Source organism: Natator depressus, chromosome 5 (assembly GCF_965152275.1).
Source record: "Natator depressus isolate rNatDep1 chromosome 5, rNatDep2.hap1, whole genome shotgun sequence".
Taxonomy (NCBI): Eukaryota; Metazoa; Chordata; order Testudines; family Cheloniidae; genus Natator; species Natator depressus.
In genome coordinates, this window is record NC_134238.1 from 76,915,267 (window position 1) to 76,933,756 (window position 18,490).

The 18,490-nt window shown below is 42.1% G+C and overlaps 1 protein-coding gene across 1 annotated transcript in view; it reads right to left on the reverse strand.

Annotated features, from left to right (window-relative positions):
* Window positions 1-18,490, reverse strand: part of CEP120 (centrosomal protein 120) — a 72,440-nt gene that overhangs the window by 31,095 nt on the left and 22,855 nt on the right. The window contains exons 9-15 of the mRNA XM_074953033.1: window positions 16,945-17,122; window positions 15,521-15,670; window positions 14,404-14,586; window positions 5,670-5,766; window positions 5,432-5,581; window positions 3,280-3,369; window positions 2,782-2,874 (exon numbers count right to left, since the gene is read on the reverse strand). Of these exons, the coding sequence (XP_074809134.1) occupies window positions 2,782-2,874; window positions 3,280-3,369; window positions 5,432-5,581; window positions 5,670-5,766; window positions 14,404-14,586; window positions 15,521-15,670; window positions 16,945-17,122 (941 nt within the window). The remainder of the gene's footprint in view (window positions 1-2,781; window positions 2,875-3,279; window positions 3,370-5,431; window positions 5,582-5,669; window positions 5,767-14,403; window positions 14,587-15,520; window positions 15,671-16,944; window positions 17,123-18,490) is intronic.

The window sequence follows — 18,490 nt, forward strand, 5'->3', positions numbered from 1 at the left end:
TAGGGGACTTCCGGGTATTCTTCTAGCTCTGTCAATCTGTTTCTTCACTTCAGCAGGTGGGTATTGAGGTTTTAAGAATGCTTGATAGAGATCTTGGAGGTGTTTGTCTCTATCTGAAGGATTGGCACAAATGTGGTTGTATCTTAGAGCTTGGGTGTAGACAATGGATGGTGTGGTGTGTCCTGGATGGAAGCTGGAGGCATGTAGGTAAGTATAGCGGTCAGAAGGTTTCCGGTATAAGGTGGTGTTTATGTGACCATCACTTATTAGCACAGTAGTGTCCAGGAAATGGACCGCTTGTGTGGATTGGTCTAGACTGAGGTTGATGGTGGGATGGAAGTTGTTGAAATCATGCTGGAATTCCACAAGGGCTTCTTTTCCATGGGTCCAGATGATGAAGATGTCATCAATGTAGCACAAGTAGAGTAAGGGTGTTAGGGGACGAGAGCTAAGGCAGCGTGTTCTAAGTCAGCCATAAAAATTTTGGCATACTGTGGGGCCATGCGGGTACCCATAGCAGTGCCGCTGGTTTGAAGGTATACTTTATCCCCAAATGTGGAATAGTTATGGGTGAGGACAAAGTCACAAAGGTCAGCCACCACGTTTGCCATGACATTATCGGGGATACTGTTCCCGATAGCTTGTAGTCCATCTTTGTGTGAAACGTTGGTGTAGAGGGCTTCTACATCCATAGTGGCCAGGATGGTGTTTTCTGGAAGATCACCAATAGATTGTAGTTTCCTCAGGAAGTCAGTGGTGTCTCAAAGATAGCTGGGAGTGCTGGTAGCGTAGGGCCTGAGGAGAGAGTCCACATAGCCAGACAATCCTGCTGTTAGGGTGCCAATGTCTGAGATGATGGGGCGTGCAGGATTTCCAGGTTTATGGATTTTGGGTAGCAAACAGAATACCCCTGGTCAGGGTTCTAGGCATGTGTCTGCACAGATCTGTTCCTGTGCTTTTTCAGGGAGTTTCTTGAGCAGATGGGGTAATTTCTTTCGGTAATCCGCAGTGGGATCAGAAGATAATGGCCTGAGCTAAAAATATTTGTAATTCAAAATTAATAAAAATACCTTCCTCAAGACTGAAATGACCATGGCCAAACTGTAGCCACTGGGTATTTGAATGAAAGCAGAAGGAAATTTGTCAGATATATGACTATTTACACAGCAAGTTACATCTTGGGTATGCAGGGAATCTCAACGCAGGGCAGGGCGTGGACAGAGCCAGGATAGCTCCTGCTTGGAGCCCTCTTATCTCTGTCCACAAACCTCAAAAGAAGTTGATGAAATGGAATGATATTCATATTTGGGGTGATAAATCCCCATATCCACCTACACTGTTAAGAAAATGTCCAGAAAGGGGGCAATAGGGAAGCCTTCCCCACCCCATATCCACAATTAGCTTTCTCCTCCCCTGATGTAGAAGATCCACCTGGACCCAGCAGCATTGTTAGGTGCTGCTGCTCCTCTTTCTCCCTTGTTCTTGGGGCTGCCACCCTAGAAAATATACAGCACACACATTTTAACTGGTTGCCAGAATTTGGACAATTCAGCCCATCCAGTCCCTGCTTAGCACTCTTGTATGTTGGAGTGGGAACAGGGAGGAGGCGGGGGAGTCTCTTTCTGAAGCTGTTAGAATAGGGGAGTAGGGTTCCTCTCTAAGCAACTTCTCCACCCAGCAACCTTCTGCTCACTTGCCAGCAGGCAAACACATCTGGTGGCTCTGATGAGGCTGCTCAGACAACAAAAGGAGCTCTGAGGCAGAAGCAGGAGTCTCTGTAAAAGGGGCAAGAATTAGAGCTGGTGGAAGGCAGAATGCCCTTGCGTGCAGATTAATGCCCTCGTCCCCAACTCAGAACCACTTGTACTAGGATGGGATGGTAACACTTTGGGGTGGTGCCACTACTGGGTAATGATGATGATGCATACAAAAATGCAGTCCTTATAAGGGGAGGCTGACAAGGGGAGCTATTTGTGGATGTGAGGTCTTGGAGAACTCCTCCCCACTTTAGACCACTACTACAGCCACTGCACAAAAGACACTTAATACCTGTCTTTCTGCCTTTTGTCAAGTCTACCCCACGTCCATATTCTACACACACCCTCCTTCCCAACTGCTGTCCTTAAACAAAAAAAGGCCACCCAGGAAAACAGCAAACAGAGACTTTGTTAAAGTCAGTTTAGGCACATCTAGGGCATAACCCGCCCACTCACAAAACCTAAAAAGCAAGAAAATTGCAAATCAATAGAGAAACTTTTTCCTGTACCTTTTCACCCACGCATCAAATCACACAGTCAATGAGAGTGTGGCCCCCCACAGAAAAGTGATATCCATTTCTAACAGATGCAGGTATGTAATACACTCACCAAATTCATTTGACTTGCACTGTAATGCAAAACATTAACTATGACCTCAGTCTTTCCCCAAGAATATTTCCAGCGTCATCTACAGCCTAGCCAGATATCTTCTCTGCACACATACTACTGTTGCGGATGTCACACAATTCGGATTTCCCATCACCGCAAATGAACAGGTGAATTAGGTGAAAGCAGAGTGTTGCCAAACAGATACCAGAAATAAAACTGCACTCTTATCTCTGTCCACAAACTTCAAAAGAAGCTGATGAAATGGAATGATATTCATGTTGGGGGTAATAAGTCCCCATAACCACACATACTGCTAAGAGAGTCCAGAATGGGGGCCATAGGAAAGCTCAAGAAAAAGTACATATACGTGCAGAATTTAAACATTCTCTTTGACATATTGATAAGTATTTTTTACCTCTGATTCTGCACTGACAAGCTGTCGTTCACGCTTCTCTAAATCTGTCAAGGTTTTCTGAAGTTGTTCTTCCAAATTTGTATATTCCGCGACCTAAAAACAAGCACTGATTTCTTGATTTTTTTCTTGTAATAAAATCCCAATTTTAGATAAGCCCAGAGCTCCAGATATATATACTCCAATATTTATATAACAGAACAGTAATGAAACTTAAAACATGCATGTATTAGGATCAGAAATTAGAGATGAACTTCTATACTATATAGAAGGCAAGTCAAATCTCCAAATATTAAAGCTAGCTAATACAGAAATTACATGGCATGGCAGAGATCCTTTTTCTCTTTCTAATACACTACCTCAGTACCGTGATTGGTAGCACAGTGGCCTTTGTTCTAGATGTAGTTTGAAAGAAGGATTTTGTCTGCCGCACATCCCCAGCTATGGTCTTGTTTGAAGTTATCATATTGCAAAAGAATTTGTACAGGTCACTTTCCTTACCTTTTTCTTTACTAATGCTTCTCTTTCTTTATCCCTTTTTTTCCACTCCTCTGCAAGTGCCTGCATGTGAGCCAACTCCTTCTTTTTTAGCTAACAAAAACAAAAAACCACAAACAAAAATACACTTCACCTTTGAAAGTCAATAACATAAAGGCTACAGAAAAAATTAAAATGCACAGCTAACCAGCTGTGAAGTAATTATTTAGGAGAGTCTTCCTGAAGAATGAGAACAAAATTCTGTTCTCAGATGCACATAGCAGATTTTAGTTAAAATATTCTGGTTTTACATGAGCAGAACTCCTAGGGAAATCTGACCTGTAGAGAGAGCAGGATACTGAACATGCAGGGCTTTTAGTAGAAGGATGCCATGAACAATACTTTTTAAAACTATTTAATACATTGAGCCACTCTGCATCTGCTTTAATAGTGTAACACATATAGTGATATTGAAATATCCTTGTACTTTAATAGCATTTAGCAGTACAACATACACACAGTATGATATGCAATAATTATCTTTTTATATATTTAGTAGGATAAAAAAATTCGTACTTAAATGCAGGGTCCCTTTTTTTTTTTTTTTTTAATTCTTTTAAAAGCAACATGTGATCATTTATAAGAACGATTACCACTATTCTTGAAACAATGCCTATGATATAAATATAATGACTTCATGAACTGAAGGACAGCAATGGACAAGAAATCCTAAGCAGTAGATTTTAACAGAGAATAAAAATACGCAGGTTGAATAGCGGGAGAAAGTTAGACGATAATACCCAACAGTGGTCATCTTTTCAACTCGAGGGCTTACAGTATTTCATGAAGTTTAAAAAGTCAAGAATCTATACGTTTTAGTATATCTTTTAGAAATATTCTCAGGGATATATTTGAGGTCAGTGGTTCCCAAACTTTTTCCTTCAATGACCTCCTCGGGGATCACCTCTATTAACATGGCCCCCAGGAATCTACAAGGTAGGCAGTCTGAAAATCAGAAGCACAAAAAATCATGTTTAGACCACCAAAGTGATAGGAGGGGGAGCAAGCAGAGCTACTGAGACTCAGCAGTCGGAGTGGGTGCTGGGTGCCCAATGCCCTTTCCTCCGCCCCTCCGTAGCTAGCACCAAGTGCACCTACCTCCTCAGTGGCTGGCACCAGTGTCCCCTGCCGAGCTGCCTGTGCCCTGTCCTTCCTGCCCCCAGTGGTTGGTCACATGCTCTGAATCTTCCCTGGGCCAGGTGTCTCCACCAGGTGCTACCTACCCAACCCAGGTAGAGAGCCCAATCTTATGCACCATATCAGCCACTCCCCCCCACCCATGTTGAGAAATGGTCTGAAGTAAATATGATGAAATTCAGTAAGGACAAATGCAAAGTACTCCACTTAGGAATGAACAATCAGTTGCACACATGCAAAATGGGGAATGACTGCCTAGGAAGAAATGCTGTGGAAAGGGATCTGGGGGTCATAGTGGCCCACAAGCTAAAATGAGTCAACAGAGTAACATTATGGCCAAAAAAAAAACCAAAAACCAAACAAACCTGGAATAAATTGCCTAGGGAGGCTGTGGAATCTCCATCATTGAAGATTTTTAAGAGCAGATTAGACAAACACCTGTCAGGGATGGTCTAGAGAATACTTAGTCTGCCATGAATGCAGGGGACTGGACCAGATGATCTCTCGAGGTCCCTTCCAGTCCTATGATTCTATGTGCATGGGAGAGGAAACATAGCCAGGGCCCACTCTCGCCTCCATAGATATTGTAGCAGAAGAAAACATTGGAGGGTGGAAACATACATCAGCCCCCTCTCCCCAATACCTTCCTTCTCCCTCCCCCAACATCCCACAAACCCCCTGGTACTCTTTGGGGGGGGTCGTGACCCACAGTTTGCGAAACGCTGTTTTAGCTCACAGGGTCATAAAAACCTACTTCAGTCTATTGCTAGGTGATCAAGAAGTAACCTACTACTGACCAGTAAGAAAAGCTCTGTCACATGATCCTGTATCAGCCAACTGAATTGTTTGGGTTTTTTTTAAACTACGAGTAAAGTAAAATAAAGAAAGTATGTGTTTAATGATTTTTCCCCATTTTGTTAATTGTCACTAAAGCAGAGATGCAGTCTGAATTTTGTTATAAAAATATAGGTAAAGGAACCTGGTTCTCAAAAATGTCCTCTTGCATTTCCTTCCACATTTCTAACTCAAGTGCTGCTTTGTATTCAAGAGTTTCTCGTGGCTCTGGCTCCGTTTCTGGGACATGATGAGGCTGAGGTGGAGGGATCTGCTGCTGCCCAGCACCTAAACACTGATTATGAAAATAATGCAATTTTACTTATTTCATTAACTTTAATTGAAACTTTAAAGAAAAAGGATTAGGTTAATGTATAATTTACCTGAGAAGAATCCGATACCAGAACTTCATGCATTTTCACAAGCCCATAATCTTCCAGAGTCACAGTGTAAGAAACTTCTGCTATCCTATTGTTTGTCCTAAAAATTACATAAGAATGATTATTTTTTAATTTTTGTTGGAAGTTGCCAAAAAAACTTACTGTAGTTCATTTACGGCAAAGTGGTGTAGAACAGCAAGGCTAAAAGGTTGAACAAGTTTACAGTGTAGTCTGTTTGAATCTCTTCCAAAGCATAGCATGCTGCATGGGAGTGCTAAAACACTATTATTTTACAGAACTTACAGTAATAAGTACACAATCTATCACTGTTTCAAGAACAGTTAAGACTGTTTGTTGCTCCTTAGAAAAAAATCACGGAAAAAAAAGAAAACTTATTACACATAACACTACAAAAAGACTTAATCCTTCAACTGGGGCTACAATCTTAAATCTGCAATCTGAAAAATATACTTGATCGAAGTATTCTGCAACTGAATTTACTCCATGAACCCTATATTCAATTGTATGCCTAACTTTTTAAAAATCAATTATAAAAAGTTAACATAACTGGTATACTACTTAGCACAGGGGTGAGCAAACTTTTTGGCCTGAGGGCCACATCGGGTTTCTGAAATTGTATGGAGGGCTGGTTAGGGGAGGCTGTGCCCCCCTAAACAGCCAAGCGTGGCCGGCCCCCGCCCCCTATCCGACCCCCCTGCTTCTTGCCCCTTGATGGTCCCCTGGGAACCCCTGCCCATCCAACCCCCTTGTCCCCTGATGGCCCCCTGGGAACCCCTGCCCCATCCATCCACCCTCCCCCGCTTCCTGTCCCCTGATGGCCCCCGGGGACCCCACCCCTGACTTCCCCCCTGTCATCCCATCCAACCTCCCCTCCTTCCTGACTGCCCCCCCGGGACCTCTGACCACCCCGACCCCTATCCACACCCCAAACTCCCCTGCCCTCTATCCACCCCCCCACCCGGCTGGGGGCGTTACAGCCATGCCACTCAGAGCACCAGGACAGGCAGCTGTGCCTCACTATGCTGCTGCCCAGAGCATTGCGCTGGCAGCGTAGTGAGCAGCGGCTGCGGGGAAGGTGGAACAGCAGGGGAGGGGCCGAAGGCTATCCTCCCGGGCCAGGAGCTCAGGGGCCAGGCAGGAGGGTCCCGCGGTCCAAATGTGGTCTGCGGGTCGTAGTTTGCCCACCTCTGACTTAGCAACATGCCTGAATACTATTCTTTTAATCAATACACCTGCCCATTGAATTTAACTATCTTTTCCACTTTCAACTCTTGACATTTTAACTTAACCATTTTCTCACTAACTGTCCTCTTGTTTCATCAGAGCAGCTACCTCCTCCGAGATAGTGAGAACTATTCCTTCCAAAGCCCCAGTCTCAAATATGTTTTATACAGAATGTATTCACAAGTGAGAAGTCTGCAGGTTCCTAATGCTCACTTTAGAATGGGTAATTATTTCTTCCCACATCCTATAAAGAAAATCTAAACCCCATCTAGGGAGTCTCATGACAATGCATATCAGTTTCAGTACAACAACGAAGTGTCTTCAATAAGAGATTTACTATTCTAGAAATAAAAAGAGGCCCTTTTTACAATTTGTGAGTATACAGAGAATAAATGATGCCCACTAACCAAGGAGAAAATTTTGCCTGCTCCATCCCTCTGGGTGTGGAAGGCAGTGGAACCAGTGTTTTTTTTACATGAGAAGAGGATGTTTAGATAAGAAAAGCATGCATATAGACACCGTGGACATGAAGGCAACAACCATTAACATCGAGGGCTGTTTTAGTACAGTGTGTGTTTGTGGCCAACAATGCCGATTTACCATTTGAATCCTGCAGGGAAAGGTGGCATATAAAAGTTAGAGAGTCTGCTGAAGGCCTGAATATGTAGTAGTGGTCATGGAGTAACTTGCAAGGGAAGGTTAGAAGAAATTTTCCTGACCCTGCATCCTCACAGAATCTCTCTGTTCCCCCACCATGTACAAATGGATCAAATGTTCTGATCCAAGTTCTTCTTTATTCAGCATTGTTTAAAAAGAGATACTGAAGTATTTTTAAAAGGTTTTAAACAGCTATATTCCATAGGCGTAGTTTGGGGAGGGCAGGGGGCATGTTTGCCCCTCTCCCATCCCACCTCTGGCAAACTGCAAGCCTTGGGCAGGTGCAGAACTCCCCCTTGCCCCGCATGTGGCCCCACTGACCTTATCTGGAGCTGCCCCCAAAAATATAAAAGTCAAACTACACCTATGTTACATTCTATTTTCCAAGGGAAAAAGTTAACTACATTTGAGAGTGGAATAAGTAAGCATATATTAAATTAATTTCTCAGAACTGTCTAAACTTCTGATTTTCTGAAAACAAATTCAAAAATATTTTTATTTTGCTAGGTTATATTAAATGTAAGTAGTTTACATAAAAAGATGAGATGTTAAGGTAAATTGTCTCTTTGAACATGATCAAATTAATATGTAGTATTATAATGAATACTTTATGTCAAACGAGAGTATCTAAAATTCACTGCACAGTAAAAATACATGCTAATTACATTTTTGAAAGTGTCATCTATTAGTGATTAAGTTTTGTACAATACTGCCATGTGTTTCATTTTGAACAGAAATTTTCACTCTTGTGGAAAAGTCCATTTGATTCTATAAAGGAAGTCATAATTTAGACCATGATCCTGCAAAGAGCTACACATACGGTTACATTTACAAATTAAGGGTGAAATCCTTGCCTTATTGAAGTTAATGGCAAAACTCCCATTGATTTCACTGGGACCTTATATAATGTGTAAAGGTTGAGGCCCCTAAATGTGAGAATTTCTAATAAGTTGTACTATTAGAAAGTCCTCTAAAGGACACTGTCCAACAAACTCCTGCTGAGTTTCTTATAGATCACAATACTGATTTAGGACACCTAAATGAAGCCTCGTGCACTCTGATTCAGGAAAGCACTCAAGCATATAGCTAACTTGCATTGAAGTCAATGGGATTTAAGCACATATTTAAAGTGAAGCATAGGCTTAAGTGCTTTCCTGAATGAAGGCCTTAATGAATGGGTTTTACTTTACTACTCCTTCTCTGTAGTCACCCAAGATTACAAACATATAAAGGTTTGTAAGCTTTGATCATACTAACTCTGAAGTTTCATACTGAGGAAGTGACATTCATTTTGGGCAGCCTCAAGCTGGGAAGTTTTAAAAGAATAATATGTTCCAAAACGAAAAGAGCAATCCAAGATGTATTTATCCTAATTTAAAAACAAACAAACAAACAAACAAAAAATGTAGAGAAAGAGAAAAAAGCCAACAACAATTACAGCCTATGTTTTGTCAGCTAAGAACAGACCCAGACCTAATAACTTGCATGGAAGGAGGATGCAGCTGTGTTTACAGCTGGATCTGAAAAAACTACATCCAGCTATAGGCTACGTTATTTCCAGGAGGTAAAAGCCACAACATTTTTAAAACATAACTTGTCCAAACAAATAATTAGTGGGAATTTTCAGCTCTGTCACTCTCTTAATGGTGCCTGATGTTACTGTTGTCCAACTGCCTGTTTCCCAGGCAAAAGAAAAATTTGACTTAATGCAATACTGAGAAACTGTCCATGATTCTCAATATATTTATAGTCTACAGATATTAATAGGGACACTGTCCTAAAATATTTTTATTTTTCAAAATGTCCTTACATGTTACTAATACCACTTCAGATTATTAAAAAAAGATAAATCTAAATTTACTTTTCACTATTTGTTCTGATTATCTTTGCATTTCTTAACTTGGAAAATGACAGTCAGTCAGTCAATTTAAGTTTCAGTTTCTCATACTCTAGTACTATCATTTGTACAGCACCAGAAGGGAATGTTTATTTATATACAAATTACAAGAAATATTTATATTGGCTTTCCAATCAGTTTTGTGAAATCTTGGGGTAAGTCAATTTTTAGAAAGCAATTTTATACAGTCGATTGTGTAGGTTCCCACTAAGTGCATTAAGTCGGCGGAGTGCATCCACAGTACCGAGGCTAGCGTCTACTTTTGGAGTGTTGCACTGTGGGTAGTTATTCCACAGTTCCCGCAGTCTCTGCTGCCCATTGGAATTCTGGGTTAAGCTCCCAATGCCTGCTGGGGCAAAAACATTGTTGCAGGTGATTTTGGGTACATGTCGTCAGTCGCCCCTCCCTCTGTGAAAACAACAGACAATCGTTTTGCGCCTTTTTTTCATGTGGGAGCCACACTGCTTTCAGCAGACAGTGCAGTAGGACTGTTAACTGTTGTCATTGAACCACCGCTTCTGCTGTCACTCTACTCTCCTGCTCGTCTCAATAGTGAATTTCTCCATGTTGTCTCTCATGGGCTCCCGCTTCAACTCTGCTCTCCTACTCTCATGAATCCACCTCGCAGGTCGTCAGCCACTGCTTCCACTGCCACTCTGCTCTCCTGCTGGTCTCGCAGGGCCGCTTCCGCTGCAACACTGCTCGGCTGCTCTTGTCTCCCCAGAACACGGCAAGCATGCAGCCCACTCAACTGTTGGGTCCTGGCAGCAGACGGTGCAGTAGGTCTGCAAACCATTGACACTGAACGACTGCTTATGCTACCATTCTGCACTCCTGCAGACGCCATACCACGGCAAGGATGGAGTCCGCTCAGATCACCACGGCAGTTATGAGCATTGTAAACACCTTGCACATTATCATGCGGTATTTGCAGAATCAGAACCTGCAAAAGCAGGAGGCGGCGGCGATGGCAGCGCGGCGACGAGAGTGATGAAGACAATGGACACAGACTTCTCTCAAAGCACGGGCCCCAGCAATTTGGACATCCTGGTGGCAATGGGGCAGGCTCATGCCATGGAACGCATATTCTGGGCCCGTGAAACAAGGACAGACTGGTGTGACCGCATAGTGTTGCGGGTCTGGGATGATTCCCAGTGGCTGCGAAACTTTCGCATGTGTAAGGGCACTTTCATGGAACTTTGTGACTTGCTTTCCCCTGCCCTGAAGCGCATGAATACCAAAATGAGAGCAGCCCTCACAGTTGAGAAGCGAGTGGCCATAGCCCTGTGGAAGCTTGCAACGCCAGACAGCTACCGGTCAGTTGGGAATCAATTTGGAGTGGGCAAGTCTACTGTGGGGGTTCCCGTGATCCAAGTAGCCAGTGCAATCACTGAGCTGCTGCTATCATGGGTAGTGATTCTGGAAAATGTGCAGGTCATAGTGGATGGCTTTGCTGCAATGGGATTCCCTAACTGTGATGGGGCCATAGATGGAACCCATATCCCTATCTTGGGACCGGACCACCAAGGCAGCCAGTACATAACGCAAAAGGGTGCTTTTCAACGGTGCTGCAAGCACTGGTGGATCACAAGGGACTTTTCACCAACATCAACATGGGATGGCTGGGAAAGGTACATGACGTTTGCATCTTCAGGAACTCTGGTCTGTATGAACAGCTGCAGCAATGGACTTACTTTCCAGACCAGAAAATAACTGTTGGGGATGTTGAAATGCCTATAGTTATCCTTGGGGAACCAACCTACCCCTTAATTCCATGGCTCATGAAGCCATACATAGGCAGCCTGGACAGTAGTCACGAGCTGTTCAACTATAGGCTGAGCAAGTGCAGAATGGTGGTAGAATGTGCATTTGGACGTTTAAAAGCTGGCGCAGTTTACTGACCCGGTTAGACCTCAGCGAAACCAATATTCCCATTGTTATTACTGCTTGCTGTGTGCTCCACAATATCTGTGAGAGTAAGGGGAGATGTTTATGGCAGGGTGGGAAGTTGAGGCAAATCGCCTGGCAGCAGATTACGTGCAGCCAGACACCAAGGCAGTTACAAGAGCACAGCAGGGCATGCTGCACATCAGAGAAGCTTTGAAAACCAGTTTCATGGCTGACCAAGCTATGGTGTGACAGTTCTGTTTCTTTCTCCTTGATGAAAACCTGCTCCCTTGGTTCACTCTACTTCCCTGTAAGCCAACCGCCCTCCCCTGCTTTGATCACCACTTGCAGAGGCAATTAAGTCATTGTTGTTTCAAATTCATGCATTCTTCATTAATTCGTCACACAAATAGGGGGATAACTGCCAAGGTAGCCCGGGAGGGGTGGTGGAGGAGGGAAGGACAAGGCCACACTGCACTTCAAAACTTATTGAATGCCAGCCTTCTGTTGCTTGGGCAGTCCTCTAGGGTGGAGTGGTTGGGTGCCCGGAGACTCTCCCGCCCCCCGCATTCTTGGACATCTGGGTGAGGAGACTATGGAACTTGGGGAGGAGGGCGGTTGATTACACAGGGGCTGCAGTGGAGTCTGTGCCTTTCCTGCAGCTCCACCATACGCTGGAGCATATCAGTTTGATCCTCCAGTAGCCTCAGCATTGCATCCTGCCTCCTTTCATCATGCTGCCACCACCTCTCCTGTTGCTCCAGCCATCTGTCCTCGCGTTCATTTTGTGCTTTCCTGGACTCTGCCATTGTCTGCCTCCACACATTCTGCTGGGCTCTGTCAGTTTGGGTGGACTGCATGAGCTCAGAGAACATTTCATCGCGAGTGTGTTTTTTCGCCTTCTTATCTGCGCTAGCCTCTGGGATGGACATGCTAGTCACAGCATTGAAACATTTGCAGCTGTGGGAGGAAAAAAAGGGAGAGTAAAATTGAAAAAGACACATTGGCCATTTAAAAGGAGGGGCTGATGTTTTTGGGTTAACATGCAGCACAAACCCAACTAACCCCCCTCCCACACACACACACACACACAATTAATTCTCTGGGATGATCGCTTCACCCCTCCCCCCACCGCATGGCTAACAGTGGGGATAATTTCTTTTCAGCCACAGGCAAACAGCCCACCAGGAACAGCCACCTCTGATGTCCCCTGAATAAAATTCCCCTATTTCAACCAGGTGACCATGAGTGATATCACTCTCCTGAGGATAACACAGAGAGAAAGAACGGATGTTGCTTGAATGCCAGCAAACACCTGGACCACATGCTGCCATGCTTTCTTATGCAATGATTCCAGACTACGAGCTACTGGCCTGCCGTGGTAAAAAGTGTCCTACCATAGAGGACGCAATAAGGCTGCCCTCCCCAGAAACCTTTTGCAAAAGCTTTGGGAGTACCTCCAGGATAGCTTCATTGAGATGTCCCTGGAGAACTTCCGCCCCATCCCCAGACATGCTAACAGATTTTTCCAGTAGCTGTACTGGCCGCGAATGCATCCCAAGTCTTCAGGCAAAAGTAATCATTAAACACGCTTGCTTTTAAACGGTGTATTATATTTACAAAGGTACACTCACCAGAGCTGCCTTCTCTGCCTTCAAGGTACAGGAGCCTGGCTTGGGAGGGTATTGGATAGAGGGTGATAAACAGTTCCTGGCTGTTGGGGAGAACGGTTTCTCCACTTGCCTGGTGTGCGCTATCATCTTCCTCATCCCCAAAATCCTCATCCCTGTTGGCGTGAGACTTCCCCCTTGCAGGAGTCCACATACAGGGGTGGGGCAGTGGTAGGGGCACCCCCTAGCATTGCAGGCAGCTCATCACAGAAGCGGCATGTCTGGGGCTCTGACCCTGAGCGGGCGTTTGCCTCTTGGGTTTTTTGGTAGGCATGCCAAAGCTCCTTAAGTTTCATGGGGCACTGCTGCGAGTCCCTGTGATAGCCTCTGTCCTTCATACCCTTGGAAATTTTTTCAAATATTTTGGCATTTCATCTTTTGGAATGGAGTTCTGATAGCACAGATTTGTCTCCCCATACAGCGATCAGATCCAGGAGCTCCCGTTCGGTCCATGCTGGAGCTCTTCTGCAGTTCTGGGACTCCATGGTCACCTCTGCTGATGATGTCTGCACGGTCACTTGTGCAGATCAGCTTGCCACACTGGCCAAACAGGAAATGAAATTCAAAAGTTTGCAGGGCTTTTCCTGTCTATCTGGCCAGTGCAGCCAAGTTGAGAGCGCTGTCCACAGTGGTCACAATGGAGCACTCTGGGATAGCTCCCGGAGGCCAATACCGTCGAATTGCGTTCATATTAATCCAAATTCGACCTGGCGATGTAGATTTCAGTGCTAATCCCCTCATCGGGGAGGAGTACAGATGTGGATTTTAAGAGCCCATTAAGTCGACAAAAATGGCTTCGTTGTGTGGATGGGTGCAGGGTTAAATCGATCTAACGCTGCTAAAAATTCGACCTAAACTTGTAGTGTAGACCAGGGCTTGGTTTTACAAAAATGTAAGTTGGGGGCCCAATCTGACCTACAAGGATGATAGAATCCCTTCAAAGAGCAGCTCAACTGAATATTTCTTTGGACAGTCATACATTTCTTACCTATTTTCAAATTTTACCAGAAATTTCAGCAATACTTTAAGTTTCTACAGCACTTTGAATATCAAGTTATAATAGGTACATTTTTCTATATAGAAATTCTGTAAAGTTGTTAAAACATGGAAAAAAAATCAACCCCAACTACCATGACAGTATGTATTACAGTTATTCATAAAATTCAATGAATGTAAAGTTCTATCCCTTTCAAGCATCTGACCTAATGATTTAAATGTAAGTTAAGAGTAAAAGGTTTTCAAAGTAGGATAAGGGGTAAATAGAGGGAGGAAGGAATTCTTTTATCAGAAGAAAATATTAAACAAATAAAATTAAAGAAGTAAGACATGCTGTAATGCAAACTATATATATATATATTTTTTTTTTTAAAAAAGGTTTTACCCTTGTGCTGCCATAACACCAACTGTTTCACTACAGGTCTGACGCCAACACTGTTCACCATTAGTACCCAAGAATCGGGTTTTTTCCAAGCCCAAAACATTTGAAAGCTGCAGCCTGGCAACTCCCAGAAGTATGTCTTTAGTCATTTTATCTTTGTGCCACAATTCAACCAGCAGTGGTAACCTGAAATACAGAAGAGTATTTTAGTATCAGTAGGCCAGACAAAAAGATAACATTCACCTACATGGAAAAGCAAGAAATAACTTCCCAAACCAATCTAGCTCATTCTTACTACAGCATAAATATACCCTTGATACCTTTCATTCCCACAGGAAAAAGGCTGACTCACAACTCTGCATCTTCTCCTTCATTCCGTCACTTTGGCTAGATCGCTACCCTGTTCCAGTTTCTATACAGAGAACAATCCTGCACTGACATGGTGATGGATTGGATGATCTTATAGGTCTTTTCCATTTCTGAAAATACCAATCATGATTTATTTACTGCATCTACAAAACCTCTCTCCTCTACCCTTCTTTCCAAAATGCCACTTTGTTTTAGGCTTTATGGTGGGAGTATGTGTGAAAGCTATTCTCCACCCTATTCACATGCCTACAAAAAGGGAGCAATGTAGTGGGGAAACATTCCACTACAAACAATTTCATTTTTCTAATCCTTACAGCAACTATGTTTCACAGGTTATGGCTAGTTTGATTGACAGACTCCAAGTCCAGCTAGCATAGGTTACACACCTAGAAAACTTACTATGATTCTGTGAAAGCAAAACTGTTTTTTTCCAGGCTACATCATGTAGCCTTTACTTTGATAAGAATTTACCCAAACAGATGCTCCAATTGATATCACCACATTTCCTGTTTAAGTAAATGTTCACAAATATGAGTAAAGTTTGCACAATCTGATCTTTATATGCTAGACTATACAGCCTCAAAGGGCAAGAAAAATCTCTTAGGTATTCTTGGTTACTAACTGCTGGATTTCTCTTTTACACAAATTATTCTAAGATACTAAATTAAAAAGCTTAGGATTTACAAATATTTTCTATATTAAAAACAGTTAAATAATGCTTTGTGTAATAAAATAAAAATACAAGTGCTACCTGAAGAAGGTGTCCTGAAGCTGATGAGGCACAGTTGCAAAATCAAATGCACAATAGGACTGGGGTAGAAAAACTTCCATGTTTTTTCTCACTTCTACAGGAGGGTTTGTCATAATAGGTGCCGCACTACCAAAAAATGGATATGAGTACCTAATGAGAAAATAGAAAAGGCAAATTGAACTTGTCATATTCTTGTAGGCAAGAAAGTCAGGGAAAATCATCATCAGTTGATGACGCGAGAAGGTTAGGACCAAATTCTACTTTTGGAATATGCATGTGCAAATGTCAGTTGTACAAGCATATCCAACATCACAATTTGGCCCTTGATGTTCAGCAGCTCCCATTTATGTTAACAGCAGAGTCAGAGCCAAAGTTTATTGTCGTTTGAACACAAGTGCCCTTTATAGTTATTGCTAATCTTTAGGACTTTGAAAGTTATATTTAACATTTTAGCCTTCTATAGCATCTAGTTTCTATAAGGGTGTGGGGAAAAGGAATTTTCATATCTGACTTAGATTGCAGATATCAACAAGTATTTAAATTGGATGTTAGCTACAAACAATTACATTTAAACCCTGAAAACAATAAGCCCTTAAACAAACAAAAAAAAACCCACAAGCCAATAAGAAATTTAGATTTCTACTCCATTCCAGATCTGTATTTGAAAAAGCTGCTTAAGCTCCTGCTGCTGATAAAAGTCCAACTTTCTCTGGTTGTGTATGTAAATACTGCTGTTTAAAAAGTTAGTTTAGACCTTCACGGAAAATGTAACTGATAATGCATATCAACTTGTTAGTTAGAATATTTGTTTGCTCTTTGGGTCTTTGAAGAAAAATCATCTCTGTCGTCAGCACAATTATTTTGGAATATACTAAATAGGAAAAAAATATTCTTTGTCTTAACTACCAAAAGAAATGCTCACATGTGATGCATGACGACAATTTGAGATCTGCTGTACTGGAGTGCATTTTCTCTACCTCTTCTTCCATTTAGAAATTAGGTGGGAAGGTGTGTTCCCTTACAATCCAGAAGATCCCACTCGAGCCTAAAAATGACTTGAACCTAAGAAACAAACAACCTTCCTTTCTTTTCTTAGGGTTGAGTGACAGTCTATATCACATGGTCTGAAATTTTCAAGTGATGGGCACAATAGGAAAATCCAATATAAGAACATACTATGTTTTATACACTACTAGAACTCTCTCAACTTTCATTTGTTATAAGCAACCCTAACTCTTCAAAGTGTTTTGCCCACCACTGAAAGGCTGCTACTCGAGAAGGCATCAGGTTGCCTGTGCTACCAATATTCCAAACCCTGTGTAGTTTTTTAAAATGGGGGTGGAAGAGGGACAAAAACAAAAAAAAACAAAACAAAACCCAATACCCTTTCTTACGGTAAGGTCATCAGCTAAAATATATCATACCTTAAAATGCAATTGACTGGAAACCCAACCTCTAGATTGTGAATACTTTGTAAATCTATTGAAAAGCAAAAATGATGTGATGCTGCTGGAACTGCAATTTTTTGCCCTGAAGCAGACTCAGAAGCATTGGACGCAGCTCCGGGGTGGGACTGAGAAACAGGTGCTAGAGCATTCAAGGCTGAAAATACAAATACAAGGTGTTTTATCTTCCATTTTGTCCAAAATAACATTATTTATACACGATACAATGACATGCCTGGCACTTTAAATGGGAATAGACAGGTTGCCACTCTGAAACACTCTACAATCTAAATTACATTAGATGTGAGAAATGGCATTCCAATTTTTAAGTTACTACTTTTCAAGTAGAGAAAACCATTTGGAAAGATAAAATCCCATATGATCATAGCTTTACAGTGTGTATGAGAAGGTATATCAAACGGGAGGCTACTTTACCATCCACTTTAAAATGGGCATTCATTACTTATAGCACTGGTAAGTATATTCAATTTGACAAAACAGGTAAAGAAGAGGGTCTTTTGGCACTAATTTTAGAACTCGATGCTGAGATTTTAGGGAGCATCAAAACTTGTAAAAAGACACCTATTAAGAGTTTAGTAAGTATGTACAATAAAATAGCATGTTAGCCACATGCAAATTACCAAGGAAAATAGTTGGACAGATTGTAAAAGCTTTCCTTGAAGGGATGAAGTATCAGATAAAATAGTCTGGGTAGATCCTTTGCTTGGAAAGAAGCAAACTCCCAGGCTTGTCCTGGGTGTGAAATGAAAGTTCTTAGATTAAGTAATAATGCCTCTCTCTTATATAGAACTTTTCATCCTCAGATCTCCAAGCACTTTAGAGAAGTTTTATTTCCATTTTACAGGTGGGAAAACTGAGGCACAGAAAGATTGTGTGCGTTGCCCAAGATCCAGCAGTTGGCCAGCCAGGCCTCCTGAGTTCCAGTCCAGTGCCCTACCATCTACATGCTACCTTTCCAAATGCTTCTCCAGGGAGCTGACAGCAGGTCAAGTTGTGGGTTTGATGAATGAGACTACCAAGGCATGGCTTCTTCAAATCTCAAAAGATATGTTTATTCACTCCTCAACCTATTTTATGATCTAAGATAGCGACAGGGTTATCTTTTATAATTGAAACCAATTTTAATTTGTTACTACAGCATATCCTTAAACACTGGTTCTTCTGCTTTTGGTCTTTCAAATCTGGTGCAATTTTCTGTCATATTTTTGAAGATGGGTCTCATACTAATAAAGAGGTAAAATAAAGAAAAAAACTCATCCATCTTCTGCTAGCTGGTGTTTTGTAGCATTAAAAGTAGCAATATAAAAAAGGTACAGGAGAAAGCTAAATATGATGGCTTTCAAAGTATGCTATTCAATATATAGAGGGATCCACTGAAAACAGTTTGAGGGCAGTTAAAAAAAAAAAATCTAGTATTTTACCCTTTATTGAAAAGATTCATTAATTGCAATATGTAGCCAAAATGATCGGACAGGAATCAGAGGTCATGACACACATTACAAAT